This window comes from Oncorhynchus keta, chromosome 10 (genome assembly GCF_023373465.1).
Source record: "Oncorhynchus keta strain PuntledgeMale-10-30-2019 chromosome 10, Oket_V2, whole genome shotgun sequence".
NCBI lineage: Eukaryota > Metazoa > Chordata > Actinopteri > Salmoniformes > Salmonidae > Oncorhynchus > Oncorhynchus keta.
The window spans coordinates 46,825,302-46,841,224 of record NC_068430.1 but is presented as its reverse complement, the minus strand read 5'-3'; the positions used below and the strand labels follow the sequence as shown (position 1 = coordinate 46,841,224).

At 43.7% G+C, this 15,923-nt stretch overlaps 1 protein-coding gene across 11 annotated transcripts in view; it reads left to right on the top strand.

Moving 5' to 3' along the window:
* Window positions 1-8,665, top strand: part of LOC118372828 (voltage-dependent L-type calcium channel subunit alpha-1D) — a 126,184-nt gene extending 117,519 nt beyond the window's left edge. For 10 of the 11 annotated variants that reach the window (XM_052527210.1, XM_052527209.1, XM_052527213.1 and 7 more), the window contains 6 exons: window positions 704-829; window positions 1,027-1,193; window positions 1,466-1,572; window positions 3,541-3,695; window positions 4,473-4,659; window positions 4,890-8,665. In XM_052527210.1, the coding sequence (XP_052383170.1) occupies window positions 704-829; window positions 1,027-1,193; window positions 1,466-1,572; window positions 3,541-3,695; window positions 4,473-4,659; window positions 4,890-5,195 (1,048 nt within the window). In that variant the 3' untranslated portion in view covers window positions 5,196-8,665. Of the gene's footprint in view, window positions 1-703; window positions 830-1,026; window positions 1,194-1,465; window positions 1,573-3,540; window positions 3,696-4,472; window positions 4,660-4,889 lie in introns of those variants that run through there. The other variant, XR_008144638.1, reaches the window with a different exon arrangement.
* Window positions 8,666-15,923: the final 7,258 nt, after the last annotated feature.

Sequence of the window (15,923 nt, the reverse complement as noted above, 5' to 3'; positions counted from 1 at the left end):
TGGTTCCAGGTAGAACCCTTTTGGGTTCTATGTAGAACCCTTTCCACAGAGGGTTCTACATTGAACCAAAAAAAAGAGTTCTACCTGGAGCCTAAAAGGGCTCTCCAATGGGGACAGCTGAATAAGTTTTATGGACAAAACCAGAACATGGATTGATGTTTTCCCTTGTCCATAGACTGCTTGCAGGGTAAGGAAAACAATAGGTCAGTTTGTGATTTGGGTGAGCTACCCCACGGCTGAGATGGGGGATGATGAGAAGTAGATGTAAGTTTTGACACGTCTGATTGAAGACTTCTCAAACAATCGTATTACAGGCAACCATGGTTTTCTTTGGAGCGACAAAATTAAGTGAACGTTGAGTGTTGCTTGTCTGCTGGTCTACTACAGCTTCTACTGTCCCTGTTGTCTCGATGAGGCTGTGGTGGTGGATGAGGAGGATGCTAGTTCTGTTGATTCGCTGCCCCCTGGAGGCTGGAGGTTTGCGTCTGCATGGCAGTGCATGGCCCCGTTCCCCCACAACTTCTCCCGCAATCCAGCCTCACCAGTGGAGGCTGGTAAAGGGAGGATCGCTCATAGTAATGGCTGGAAACGCTACCATTCTATTCATTCCATTCCAATGAGCCTGTCCTCTGATTTTAAAGTGACACCAGCCTCCACTGCCCACTACCCCCCTCCGATCTCTGACCCTGACCCCTCCCACCAGGTCCCACCGGGGAGACGCCTGCCTTCCCACCATCCGGCGGGAGGAGTTTGATGATGACAGGTTCTCGGGAGAGTACTACAGCGGGGAGGAATTCTACGAGGATGACAGCATGTTGTCAGGAGACAGGTAAAGTAACCGACACTCCACCCTTACAACCTCAGAGAAATGTACCCTGCATATTGTATATACCGTACCTCACGATGTGTTCCTTTCTGCTAGAGCAGGGGTCTCAAACTAGCGGCCACCGAGCCAGATGCGGCGCCCGAGCATATTAAAATAGAATTCAAGTAGTTAATTCACCTCCCAACACCCTATCCTTCCAGGAGGTCCTATATGGAACACGTGGACAGGTACCAGAACAGTGACACGGAGTACGAGACGCCGAGAGGCTACCATCACCCCAACAGTTACTACAACGACGATGAGCAACCCCTCTACCAAGACGGAAGGAGGTCGCCTAAGAGACGGATGCTACCTGCCACGCCACAAGGTAACATCCCTTCTCTCTGTCCAGCATGCTTCTGAAGCTTGTCTACAAATAAACTGTTACTAAGGTCAGATAGAATCTAATCTTCGACAGCTATTCACACACATTTTTTTTAAACGGACTTGTCACTGACTTGGTTTTCTCAGATTTTAAAGGGCATGACAGTGTTTTGTTTCTGAATGTGTGTTGATGCCATTCAGTTGCATGTAGTCGTTGTTTCCTGCATGAGTAGTTTAGTTTCACCCTCCTGTCCTGTCCGCCCGTCACTCGTCCAGGTCACAGGAGGCCCTCCTTCAACTTTGAGTGTCTGAGAAGGCAAGGCAGTCAGGACGAGCTGCCACACCAACGCACTGCTCTACCACTGCACCTAATGCAGCACCAGGTAACACACACATACACACACTGATCTACCACTGCACCTAATGCAGCACCAGATAACACACACACACACGCACGCACACACACACACACACACACTGCTCTACCACTGCATGAGATGCACCAGCAGGTAACACACACCCCAGTACACAGCTCTGCATCTGCAGCACCATATAGCACACACACTACCAATGCTCTCTGATGCATGAATTGATTTACCAGTGCAGTGCTCTACCAGTGCTTTTAGACCAGTGTGTTAGACCAGTGTGTGTGTGTGTGTGTTAGACCAGTGTGTGTTAGACCAGTGTGTGTGTGTGTGTTAGACCAGTGTGTGTGTTGTTAGACCAGTGTGTGTGTTAGACCAGTGTGTGTTGTTAGACCAGTGTGTGTGTTGTTAGACCAGTGTGTGTGTTGTTAGACCAGTGTGTGTGTTGTTAGACCAGTGTGTGTGTTGTTAGACCAGTGTGTGTGTTGTTAGACCAGTGTGTGTGCTGTTAGACCAGTGTGTGTTGTTCGACCAGTGTGTGTTGTTAGACCAGTGTGTGTGTTGTTAGACCACTGTGTGTTGTTAGACCAGTGTGTGTTAGACCAGTGTGTGTTGGACCACTGTGTGTGTTGTTAGACCAGTGTGCGTGTTGTTAGACCAGTGTTTGTTGTTAGACTAGTTTGTGTGTTGTTAGACCAGTTTGTGTGTTGTTAGACCAGAGTGTGTGTTGTTAGACCAGTGTGTGTGTTGTTAGACCAGTGTGTGTGTTGTTAGACCAGTGTGTGTGTTGTTAGACCAGTGTGTGTGTGTTGTTAGACCAGTGTGTGTGTTGTTCCAGTTTGTGTGTTGTTAGACCAGAGTGTGTGTTGTTAGACCAGTGTGTGTGTTGTTAGACCAGTGTGTGTGTTGTTAGACCAGTGTGTGTGTTGTTCCAGTTTGTGTGTTGTTAGACCAGTTTGTGTTGTTAGACCAGTGTGTGTGTGTTGTTAGACCAGTGTGTGTGTTGTTCCAGTTTGTGTGTTGTTAGACCAGAGTGTGTGTTGTTAGACCAGTGTGTGTGTTGTTAGACCAGTGTGTGTGTGTTGTTAGACCAGTGTGTGTGTTGTTCCAGTTTGTGTGTTGTTAGACCAGTTTGTGTTGTTAGACCAGTGTGTGTGTTGTTAGACCAGTGTGTGTGTTGTTAGACCAGTGTGTGTGGTTTTAGACCAGTGTGTGTGTGTGTTCGACCAGTGTGTGTGTTGTTAGACCAGTGTGTGTGTTGTTAGACCAGTGTGCGTTGTTAGACCAGTGTGTGTTGTTATACCAGTGTGTGTGGTGTTAGACCAGTGTGTGTGGTGTTAGACCAGTGTGTGTGGTGTTAGACCAGTGTGTGCGGTGTTAGACCAGTGTGTGTGGTGTTAGACCAGTGTGTGTGTGTTAGACCAGTGTGTGTGTTGTTAGACCAGTTTGTGTGTTAGACAAGTTTGTGTGGTTTTAGACCAGTGTGTGTTGTTAGACCAGTTTGTGTGTTGTTAGACCAGTTTGTGTGTTGTTAGACCAGTGTGTGTTAGACCAGTGTGTGTGTTGCTAGACCAGTATGTGTTAGACCAGTGTGTGTGTTGTTAGACCAGTGTGTGTGTTGTTAGACCAGTGTGTGTTCTTAGACCAGTTTGTGTGTTGTTAGACCAGTGTGTGTTAGACCAGTGTGTGTGTGTTAGACCAATGTGTGTGTTGTTGTTTGTGTGGTTTTAGACCAGTTAGTGTGTGTTGTTCGACCAGTGTGTGTGTTGTTAGACCAGTGTGTGTGTTGTTAGACCCGTTTGTGTGTTGTTAGACCAGTGTGTGTGTTGTTAGACCAGTGTGTGTGTGTTGTTAGACCAGTGTGTGTGTTGTTAGACCAGTTTGTGATGTTAGACCAGTGTGTGTGTTGTTAGACCAGTGTGTGTGGTGTTAGACCAGTGTGTGTGTTGTTAGACCAGTGTGTGTGTTCCTGACCTCCCTCTACAGGTGATGGCTGTAGCAGGGCTGGACTCCAGCAGAGCCAACCATCTCTCCCCCTCCCGCTCCACCCGCTCCTGGACTACTCCCCCCGCCACTCCATCCAGTAAGGAGCAGTCGCCCTACTACACGCCCCTCATCCGGGTGGATCACCCCGGGCGCAGGTATATAAAAACTCTGCTGTTCTGTCTGTACAACCCCGATGAAGGATACATGCCGACACACATTTCTGTTTTAGTAAATGACAGAAGTGTATAGTGTGACATATAGAAGTGTATAGTGTGACATATAGAAGTGTATAGTGTGACATATAGAAGTGTTTAGTGTGACATATAGAAATGCATAGTGTGACATATAGAAATGTATTGTGTGACCATATAGAAATGTATAGTGTGACCATATAGAAATGTATAGTGTGACATATAGAAATGTATAGTGTGACCATATAGAAATGTATAGTGTGACATATAGAAATGTATAGTGTGACCATATAGAAATGTATAGTGTGACCATATAGAAATGTATAGTGTGACCATATAGAAATGTATAGTGTGACATATAGAAATGTATAGTGTGACCATATAGAAATGCATAGTGTGACATATAGAAATGTATAGTGTGACCATATAGAAATGTATAGTGTGACCATATAGAAATGTATAGTGTGACATATAGAAATGTATTGTGTGTGTGTAGTGTAATGTGTGGGTTTTATTAGGAGAGCTGTTCTTCTGGCTCTTGGAGGAAGAGGAAGGTTTGATGGGTAATGATTCAGTCTTGCGTATGGAGGGGGTTGCAGGAGCCACACTGCATGTCTCACTGTTATTATTTTGTCACTAGGAAGTTGTCTAGCACTCTGATATAGAACAGTGAGTCTGAGACTGAGTCACACTGTCCCCTGCTTCCTCCTCCTTATCATTGGCTCTCTGTTTTCCTCCAAGAGTGTCTGAATCTCCTCTTCTCTTCGGGGAGAGTGCCGTCAGCAGCCAGGTGCCTCTGAGGAAGAGCTCTTGGTACACAGACGACCCAGAGTACTCCCAGGGGATCTATTCCCCCGTCCACCTCCAGGTGGCCCCGGAGTACCACCAGCAGCGCAATCAGAGGAGCGCCACCAGCTTGGTGGAGGCGGTGAGTCCAGGGCGGGGTAGAGGAGGGTGGGTTGTGCTCTGAGATGATATATGGAAGTCGTTAGTAGGCTACCACGTTAGTGAGTACAGTATATTACAGCTAGCCAGGTGTGGATGGTTTGAACACTCAAACTCATTACGTTTCAGATACGCAAACAGGCCTTTTATCGCTACTAACAGTAACTTTAATAATAAACACAATGTGGTCTGTTTTCTCCTGTCGCCGGGCAGGTGTTGATATCAGAGGGTCTCGGGAGATACGCCATGGATCCAAAGTTTGTGGCCGCCACCAAGCACGAGATAGCGGACGCGTGCGAGATGACCATCGACGAGATGGAGAGCGCGGCCAGCCACTTGCTGAGCGCTGGCGTGGCGCCGGCGGTTAACGGGGTCCACGTGTACCCCGTCATGAGCGAGCGGGACTACGACCTCCAAGACGCCACAGCCAGTTATAGTGATGAGGAGCCGGAGGTGGAGCTTAGAGTGGTGTACGAGGAGGACCTGGCAGACGAGATGATCTGCATCACCACTTTATAGCATCAGCTGGAGAATAAACGACTAGAAGTGAACTGCTAGCTGTATGTACTCTACTTAATATAGACTACAGCACCGACAGTGGAAAACCCAATGAGAAATGCATCTATTGGCTTACGACCAAAAGAAGTGCCTTTTACATGGAAGAGAAAGGTACCTATGAGGAGAGAGAGAGAGAGAGAGAGAGAGAGAGAGAGAGAGAGAGAGAGAGAGAGAGAGAGAGAGAGAGAGAGAGAGAGAGAGAGAGAGAGAGAGAGAGAGAGAGAGAGAGAGAGAGAGAGAGAGACAGAGAGAGAGAGAGAGAGAGAGAGAGAGAGAGAGAGAGAGAGAGAGAGAGAGAGACACACACACACTGGCTACGCCCACTTACCCTGTAACTCGACCTCTGCCAGCCAGGGCATTCACGTCTGTCAATCACAGGGCCAGGAACCAATCCTGGTGCCAGGAAACTATGCTAGTTCCGCCCTCCAAGACCGGCACTACTGGCACATGGTGGACCATGCCCGTAGATCATAGGTTACAGTCTGGAAGTGACACAGGCTCATCAACGAGCCAGTCGCAGATGAGAACATGGAGTGTCAGCGGAGGAGGTGGACCTATTGGCAGAGGGCGTGAGGTACCGGGACGGGTCATTAAGGGTGTTGACAATCAGATGAAAGATGTCATTCCCTCTGTCACTTTATTAAGGTTTTGGCATATCATGCAAGTTTTCAATGCAAGCATAGAATATCTCCCCCACCTAACCACCCCTCCCCCTAACTGTTTTAGTGTAAGATTAACCAGTTTAAGTATGCAGGAGATATCAGTCACATTTATAGCATCATCAAATCAGAATTATTCACTGAGTGGTTCAAACCCTGAATGCTGATTGGCTGACAGCATTGGTATATCAGACCGTATGACGAAACATGTATTTTTGCTGCTCTAATTACGTTGGTAACCAGTTTATAATAGCAATAAGGCACCTCGGGGTTTGTGGTATATTGGAAATATACCACACCCCCTCGTGCCTTATTGCTTAAATATACACTTCTGAGGTGACTACTAGCATTTGGGATAAATGCACTAGCAGGCAGGTTGTTTTTAGTCTTAGAATAGCCTGAGAATTAATATTTCATAGTAGATACACTGTAAATTAATTGTATTATATTAACAAACAAAAAAACTTTGTAAAGAGATGTTCTATATTTTGTAATGATGTACCATTTCAAAAGGTCAGCAATACACGCCGTAATGAGTCCTATTATGCTACCAGGAAAGACGTTCGCTGGTGTTATTATTTTATTAGGTACAATATTCTGAGATTAATTGGTCTTTTTCTTTGTTGTTGCTCATATGCATCCTTGGCTTGTCTGTGAAAGCGTTTGGTTCTTGGTGTAACAACACAGCTGCACAAGATATGCAAATGTTTTTTGTGTTTTTTTAACTTGTTTTATGAGCGAGGGTAAGAACACTTTGTGCGCCCCTCCAACCACACCAGTACCACAACGTTAAGTCCCCCTTTTTACTATAAGGGCATCTTTGTTGGACTTGAAGTTAGCTAGGCTTCAAGGAGGCTACTCCACCTTAATAAAGATGTGATGATAAACATTTGTGTTTGCATATGTTGTGCAGGGCAGGTGCACAGCACGGGAAGGTCAAATGCTTTAGTGCATTGACAACGCTGCTTCACCCATTTTGAGATTCAATCTACAACTTCATTCATCTCATCTATATCCCAATTGAAATGCCTTCTGCTGCTGAAAGAAAACGATATGATCGAAGAAGTGAGATGAACGGGAATCTCTGTCGTTCTCAATGCTTGTGTTGGGATTATTCCTCAATATATGATTCATGTCAGTTAATTCCACCGAACCCTTTCAAACGGAATCATCCTAATCACTTGGCCTTCATGTTGTTGTTGCTGTGTGAGGCTTGTGACAGACTGAGCCTGTGTGGGCCAGGATAGACCGGATTGGCATGGTAGCTGACTGGTGAGGCATGTAATTCATCAGGGGTGTTCACAGGACAGATGAGACCTTAATGAGGCATCATGGTCTAGGTGGGTCCACAGTCTCTGCCATTGTTCTCTTTTTTTTCTGTTGTGTTGTCGTGTCTTTATGGGTTTAAGCTGGAGAGAGGCTAAGCAATACTAAACCCCACTCTTCTCGGCGTCTCTCTCTCCGGCTTCTCTCTGCATACGCTATACCACGTGGTGGTCCAGCAACGTCTGGGGAAAACATATCAGCCTCCCTCTCAACCAACCAGTCTCTTTCCCACAGCGAGCTTCTCCTTCCGATGAGAAGGGAGCGTTTGTACTACCGCTCGTTTTTACCAGAAAACTCCACTCTTGTGGCTCTTGACGAAAGTTGAAAATTGATGGACCACAAAATGACTTTACGCAAACAGACAAAAATATAGACGACAAAGGATCAAGCTTTTTTCCCCAGGCGCTGCCCTGGAGATTTTGAATAAGCTCAGACGATGGGTAGGTGAGGAGACGTGTGATCTGTAGTTCATGAGGGTTTGATTTGTAGTTCACGAGTTCGCAATGCGTTCTCAGTCAACCGAATACTGTCGTGAAAATGTAGGTTTTCCACTTTGCGTGCACATTGAAAGGGCTCTTTGAATCGTTTGTGAGTTTAAAAAAAAATCTGTTCTGGTCTTTTTGTTGATAACTATCTTGTGAAAGGACCAATGCGAATTCCAGGCACATTGTACTATTCGTAGCAATTACTGAACTGAAAATATGCATTGTTTTTTAAACACTTGTGTTAAGCAAAAGATAAAACCAATTTACTTTTACCTCATGTCAGGGATTCCTGAAAAAAAGAAAAGAGAAAATGAGTTGGTTTTATACCAATGGTATTTAAATATTAGCACATAGCTGTTTGTCTTTGCACAAGTAACTGTATAGTACCAATGTTTCTCATTTTTCTATACAAATGTTTGTGTATTAAGGTGAGACAATTTTGTACTTTTTTGTGACTGTGTGTATGGTTTAGTGAAATCTATATTTGTCATTTACACCTCACCTGACATTGCTGGGACAGAAATATGATAGAACCAATGAAATAAAACATTTTCAAGGTGCACTGTTCCTCTGTTTGCGGGTTAAAAATGGTCATATACCTGTGGTAATATACCAGTTTACAGAGAAAGACTTGTTGCACATCGTTTTCATTCTATCATTATAATTATTATGATTACTATTACTACTATTACTGTTATTAAATATGTAATAAAACAAATGTATGGAAAGACCCGTGGCAATGTTCTCTACTTGAAAGTCCCCAAACATTTGCTCTGTGATGTTTTTATTCAGCAAACATGATTTCTCTTAGTAGCAAATGCGTTATTGTGACATTCTAGGTTTTGTATTAACACATTTTTTTTTTGTATTTTCCCATTTTATTTTGGCCTTGAATTCATTTGAATCGATAATATTTTATTTTCTAATGATTGTTACTGAATAAACTTACACTGAAATTCTGCGCTGTCCTTTATCGCTGCTTTGTTTGAGAAATCATACATTTGAATGTATTCTGTACCATTTTCATAGTCTTTTATATTTACCATGACAACAATGTAACATTGCATTCTACAGTTGACATACATTCTGCAACCTACTATAGACAAAATACCAGGGTTGTGGTCAATTTGAATAGAATGCAGGCAATTCTGTCTGTCACACCCCATTCTGAATGTAGTATTAAAATCAAACTCTATATTTGTTTGGTTATGATAAGGTACGACGGTCATATAAATCACCTTATTAAGGTATGATTTAAGTTTTCCAAATTAGGTATATTTCTTATTTTTTTAAGGTCTGAGAACATATACAGTGCCTTGCGAAAGTATTCGGCCCCCTTGAACTTTGCGACCTTTTGCCACATTTCAGGCTTCAAACATAAAGATATAAAACTGTATTTTTTTGGTGAAGAATCAACAACAAGTGGGACACAATCATGAAGTGGAACGACATTTCTTGGATATTTCAAACTTTTTGAACAAATCAAAAACTGAAAAATTGGGCGTGCAAAATTATTCAGCCCCTTTACTTTCAGTGTAGCAAACTCTCTCCAGAAGTTCAGTGAGGATCTCTGAATGATCCAATGTTGACCCAAATGACTAATGATGATAAATACAATCCACCTGTGTGTAATCAAGTCTCCGTATAAATGCACCTGCACTGTGATAGTCTCAGAGGTCCGTTAAAAGCGCAGAGAGCATCATGAAGAACAAGGAACACACCAGGCAGGTCCGAGATACTGTTGTGAAGAAGTTTAAAGCCAGATTTCGATAAAAAAATATTTCCCAAGCTTTAAACATCCCAAGGAGCACTGTGCAAGCGATAATATTGAAATGGAAGGAGTATCAGACCACTGCAAATCTACCAAGACCTGGCCGTCCCTCTAAGCTTTCAGCTCATACAAGGAGAAGACTGATCAGAGATGCAGCCAAGAGGCCCATGATCACCCTGGATGAACTGCAGAGATCTACAGCTGAGGTGGGACACTCTGTCCATAGGACAACAATCAGTCGTATATTGCACAAATCTGGCCTTTATGGAAGAGTGGCAAGAAGAAAGCCATTTATTAAAGATATCCATAGAAAGTGTTGTTTAAAGTTTGCCACAAGCCACCTGGGAGACACACCAAACATGTGGAAGAAGGTGCTCTGGTCAGATGAAACCAAAATTGAACTTTTTGGCAACAATGCAAAACGTTATGTTTGGCGTAAAAGCAACACAGCACATCACCCTGAACACACCATCCCCACTGTCAAACATGGTGGTGGCAGCATCATGGTTTGGGCCTGCTTTTCTTCAGCAGGGACAGGGAAGATGGTTAAAATTGATGGGAAGATGGATGGAGCCAAATACAGGACCATTCTGGAAGAAAACCTGATGGAGTCTGCAAAAGACCTGAGACTGGGACGGAGATTTGTCTTCCAACAAGACAATGATCCAAAACATAAAGCAAAATCTACAATGGAATGGTTCAAAAATAAACATATCCAGGTGTTAGAATGGCCAAGTCAAAGTCCAGATCTGAATCCAATCGAGAATCTGTGGAAAGAACTGAAAACTGCTGTTCACAAATGCTCTCCATCCAACCTCGCTGAGCTCGAGCTGTTTTGCAAGGAAGAATGGGAAAAAATGTCAGTCTCTCGATGTGCAAAACTGATAGATACATACCCCAAGCGACTTACAGCTGTAATCGCAGCAAAAGGTGGTGCTACAAAGTATTAACTTAAGGGCGCTGAATCATTTTGATTCGAATACTTTCACAAGGCACTGTAAGTGACACTATTGGTGCTGGTGGTGCAATCGATGGTTGGATGTATCTGTATGTCTGTATGTGTTCAGCTGGGGGAGACTGTTGTTGATGGTGCCTTTGGTGGCCTGCATCGCTGACCCACCCTCAGAAGGCCCAGAGCAGGTGTATCTACAAAACTAGACAAGACACAACACCATCATCCCGACTGTTACTGTCATGCATTTAGTTGTGTATCAAATGGCTTCAACGTTTATTCAATGTTTATAACACAATTGTGCATGTTGAACAGCAGCTATTCAGTGGGGGAAATATGAATGAGACTAGGTAGCAGTGAGCCACTGCCCTCACTTGTGCTACCAGAGGACATCAGCCTTCTTCCCACCGTACCTTCTCCGCTATGCAATCCGGTTTCCGAGCTGGTGCACCTCAGCCACGCTCAAGGTCCTAAACGATATCATAACTACCATCAATAAAAAACAGTGCTGTGCACTTCATCGACCTGGCCAAGGCTTTCGACTCTTGTCAATCACCGTATTCTTATCGATCGGCAGACTCAACAGCCTTGGATTCTCTAATGACTGCCTCGCCTGGTTCACTAACTACTTCTCACAGAGTTCAGCGTGTCAAATCGGAGGGCCTGTTGTCCGGACCTCTGGCAGTCGCTATGGGGGTGCCACAGGGTTCAATTCTCGGGCCGACTCTTCTCTGTATATGTCAATGATGTCGCTCTTGCTGCGGGTGATTCTTTGATCCACCTCTACGCATATGACACCATTCTGTATACATCTGGCTCTTCTTTGGACACTGTGTTAATAACAAACCTCCAAACAAGCTTCAATGCCATTCAACACTCCTTCCGTGGCCTCCAAATGCTCTTAAATGCTTGTAAAACTAAATGCATGCTCTTCAAACGATCGCTGCCCGCGCCCGCCCGCCTAGCGTCACTACTCTGGACGGTTCTGACTTAGAATATGTGGACAACTATAAATACCTATGTGTCTGGCAAGACTGTAAACTCTCATTCCAGACTCATATTAAGCATCTCCAATCCAAAGTTACATTTAGAATCGGCTTCCTATTTCGCAACAAAGCCTCCTTCACGCATTCTGCCAAACATACCCTCATAAAACTGACTATCCTGCCGATCCTTGACTCCGGTGATGACATTTACATGTAGCCTCCAACACTCTACTCAGCAAATTGGATCCAGTCTATCACAGTGCCATCCGTTTTGTCTCCAATGCCCCATATACTACCCACCATTGCGACCTGTATGCTCTGGTTGGCTGGTCCTCACTACATATTCATTGCCAAACCCACTGGCTCCAGGTCATCTATAAGTCTTTGCTAGGTAAAGCTCTGGCCTTATCTCAGCTCAATGGACTCAATAGCAGCACCCACCCGTAGCACGCGCTCCATAAGGTATATTTCACTTGTCATCCCCAAAGCCAACACCTCTTTGGCCGCCTTTCCTTACAGTTCTCTGCTGCCAATGACTGGAACGAATTGCAAATATCACTGAAGTTGGAGACATATCTCCCTCACTAACTTCAAACATTGACTGTCAGAGCAGCTTACCGATCGCTAAAGCTGTACACATCCCATCTGTAAATAGCCCACCCAACCAACTACCTACCTCATCCCCATATTTGTTTTTTGTTTTTTTCTTCTCTTTTGCACACCAGTATTTCTACTTGCACATCCTCATCTGCACATCTATCACCCCAGTGTTAATTGCTAAATTGTAATTACTTCGCAAACTATTGGCCTATTTATTGCCTTTTACTTCCCTACTTCATTTGCGCACACTGTATACAGATTTTCTCTTGCATTATTGACTGTACATTTGTTTATTCCATTTGTAACTCTTTGTTGTTGTTTGTGTCACACTGCTTTGCTTTATCTTGGCAAGGTCACAGTTGTAAATGAGAACTTGTTCTCAACTGGCCTACCTGGCTAAATAAAGGAAAAATAAATAAAAAATCAGCATGACTTAAGAAGTCAATAAAGACAGGGAAATTTAATTATCATTGATCTCCACTAGATGGAGCCTGTGGAATGTGCCTACGAGTGTCTAGTTTGTGGTAAAGGAGTATTACGTTGGTCGTTCGACAGATTAGTGTCTAAATTAATATTCTATCTATTTATTGGTAGGCCTATTTGGTCGTCATTTTCTCAGCCTCACAAAGCAGTGGTGCCATTTAGACTGCTGGCTGGCGGCAATAATGTAAAACTGGGCATGTCGTAGAATAGATGGCCACCAATAGACGTTTTAGAGTAGCCTATATTGTACAACTGTCTTGTATAGCCCGCCCTACCTGAGCGGTATTTTTTTAAACCTATATTTAACTAGGCAAGTTAGTTAAGAACAAATTCTTATTTTCAATTACGGCCTAGTGGGTTAACTGCCTTGTTCAGGAGCAGAACGATAGATTTTTTACCTTGTCAGCTCAGGGATTCCATCTTGCAACCTTTCCCTTACTAGTTCAACGCTCTAACCACTAGGCTACCTGCCGCCCAGGGATTCGATCTTGCAACCTTTCTGTTACATGAGCGTCCTCGCGCTCTCTCCCAGCTTGGATGGAAAGTTGTTGTGCATTAAACCAGTCTATTATTAATGCCAAATAATGCAGTCATTCCACCCTAAAATAAATAGCCCACTAGGTAATGTTTTATTATGCATTGTAGCCTAATCTCTATACTGTATTTAGGTGATATTTATCAACTTGATATACAAATTACACATCAAATAGCCTAACAATGAGGGAAAAAGTAGTCGGCTTGAGGATCAATTCAGCCACTTGTTGAACTCAGCGGGTTTTTTCTGGCTAATAGCCTAAAATGGGCTGCAATATTCAAGGTAAATGAAATTCAACTTGAAAGACTTCCCTGGTCTCCTGAAGTCCTCCTTGCTGCTTCTCTCTCTGCCTGGCTTTCTCTTAGAATAAAGTCTATCTGTGTCTGTGTTTGTCTCTCTCTTTTTTTTTTTACTTCGAGCCCTATAGTAGATACATTAATTAGGCAGTTGCAACTGCGTCGCCTTGCATTTTTGTGAGCAACTGTTTTACCGAGGCCTGTTGATCCAGGTTGCGGGCATAACAGAGTATTGCCAAACCAGACAGTCTTTCATGGGACATTGTGCAATAGGCTAGAGCCTATGTCCATTGCGCTGCACACAGCTTTAACTTAATCTTGAGGTAATTTATACAAGTGCCTAGACAATAAACAGCGAGTAGCAGCGGTGTAAAAAAAAAAGGGGGGAGGGGTGTCAATGCAAATAGTCCGGATGGCCATTTCATTAATTGTTCACTTAATAATATATAATTAAGAGGTGCGTGACTGGCTGCAGGGAAGTCAGAAGCAGAAGAGCAGAACTGGGTATTAACCGGAACAGTTTAATAGTAAAACCAATGGCATCCAGAAATAACATAATATGGGTACAAACAGAACCCGTCACGAACAAGTCAATAGTACACAAGCACTTACAACAAACAATTTCACACACAGACATGGGGGAACAGAGGGTTAAATACATGACATGTAATGAGGGAATGAAAACCAGGTGTGTGGAAAAACAAGACAAAACAAATGGAAAATGAAGGGTGGATCGGCGATGGCTAGAAGACCAGTGACGTTGACTGCCGAACACCGCCCGAACAAGTAGAGGAACCGACTTCGGCAGAAGTCGTGACAATAATACAGAACATTAACTTTTAAACTTGGCGCTCTGGTACTGCTTCCCGTGCTGTAGCAGAGAGAACAGTTGACTGGAGTCTTTGACCATTTTTTTGGCCTTCCTCTGACACCGCCTAGTATATAGCTCCTGGATGGCAGGAAGCTTGGCAAAAGTGATGTACTGGGCCATATGCACTATCCTCTGTAGTGCTTTACGGTCGGATGCCGAGCAGTTGCCATACCAGGAGGTGATGCAACCAGATTCTCTCGATGGTGCAGCTGTAGAACTTTTTGAGGATCTGCGGACCCATGCCAAATTCTTTCAGTCTCCTGAGTGGGAAAAGGTGTTGTCGTGCCCTCTTCACAATCTCTAGCTGCGCAACATACATCATTATTTTTGGGAAGGGGTGTCCATAATTCGTATCACCTCTTCCTGGTCTGAAAGGAGATATTGTAGGTCCCAGTTGCTTGCACACCACAAACATCCTCTCTATGGAAATCAGATTATCAGAAGGAACAGTGTATTAGTGTAACTTCAACATTTTGTTGCCTGGATATGATTGCATTGATTGATTAACATGAATCAAGGAAGAACTTGTTTTAATTCATTAATTGAGAATTGTTTTTAGTATTTAAATTATTAATTTATTAAAAATAACGTTTTAACTAGATGGCTATAAGAAACTAATTAAAATGAACAAAATCAACATGGTCTCATATGATAAAATGTGAATGTTTAAAAGGTGAACATTTTAAATACAGTCATACGGTGTCACACCCTGACCATAGAGATCCTTTTATTCTCTATGTTTGTTTGGTCAGGGTGTGACTCGGGTGGGAAACTCCATGTTCTTTGTGTATATGTTTTGGCAGGGTATGGTTCTCAATCAGGGACAGCTGTCTATCATTGTCTCTGATTGGGAATCATACTTAGGCAGCCTTTTTTTCTTTTTGTATTTGTGGGTAGTTGTCTTTGTTAGTGGCATTATAGCCTAAGTAAGCTTCACGGTCGTTTCCTTGTTCTTTGTTTTGTTGGCGACATTTACCAATAAAAGAAATGTACGCTCACCACGCTGCACCTTGGTCCGGTAATTTTCAAGACGACGTTCGTGATATACGGTTTTACTTTACAGAAAGGCCATGTTTGTAAAAAAGGAATTATTGTCTTCCATGTCGATGAGTACACCAGTCAAATTTCCATGGTGTATGTTTCTATGTCTGTTCTACTTATTCTATTTCTATGTCCCAGACGGTTCTGAGAGCCACTCACCAAACAAAGCCACAGAGAATCCCTCCGTGACGCAGTCGGTTCCGTCCAAGGGAGAAGTACCCCAGAGCGTTGTTGACCACAGACAGAATCCCGCCGGTCAGCACTGTCCCCAGATCAGCTACAGCCATGTTGACCAGGGCATAGTTCAGAGGCTGCCTCAGCTGCTTGTTAATCAGCAACAACACAATCACCGTGGAATTCAACACGATGGTCAGTGTGGTGAACATCACTATGACGACAGAGGGAAGGTTGAAGCCAGTGCGATGCAGGCGCTCCTCGCCCTCGGGGGGAGAGAGGCTGGGAGCTGCATCATGGGTAGGCTATGGAAGGACCAAGAACACACACACTCTCCAACACCTTTTCCAGGCTGGTACAATCTCTTAGTGGTGATAATGTAACAGCCCCACTTCTCCACAGGTCTCATACACTCTCTTATTGTTTATAGAATCCCACACCACTCAATTTAAGGGTATTTTGTATTTTATTAGGATCCCCATTAGCTATTGCAAAAGTACCAGCTAGTCT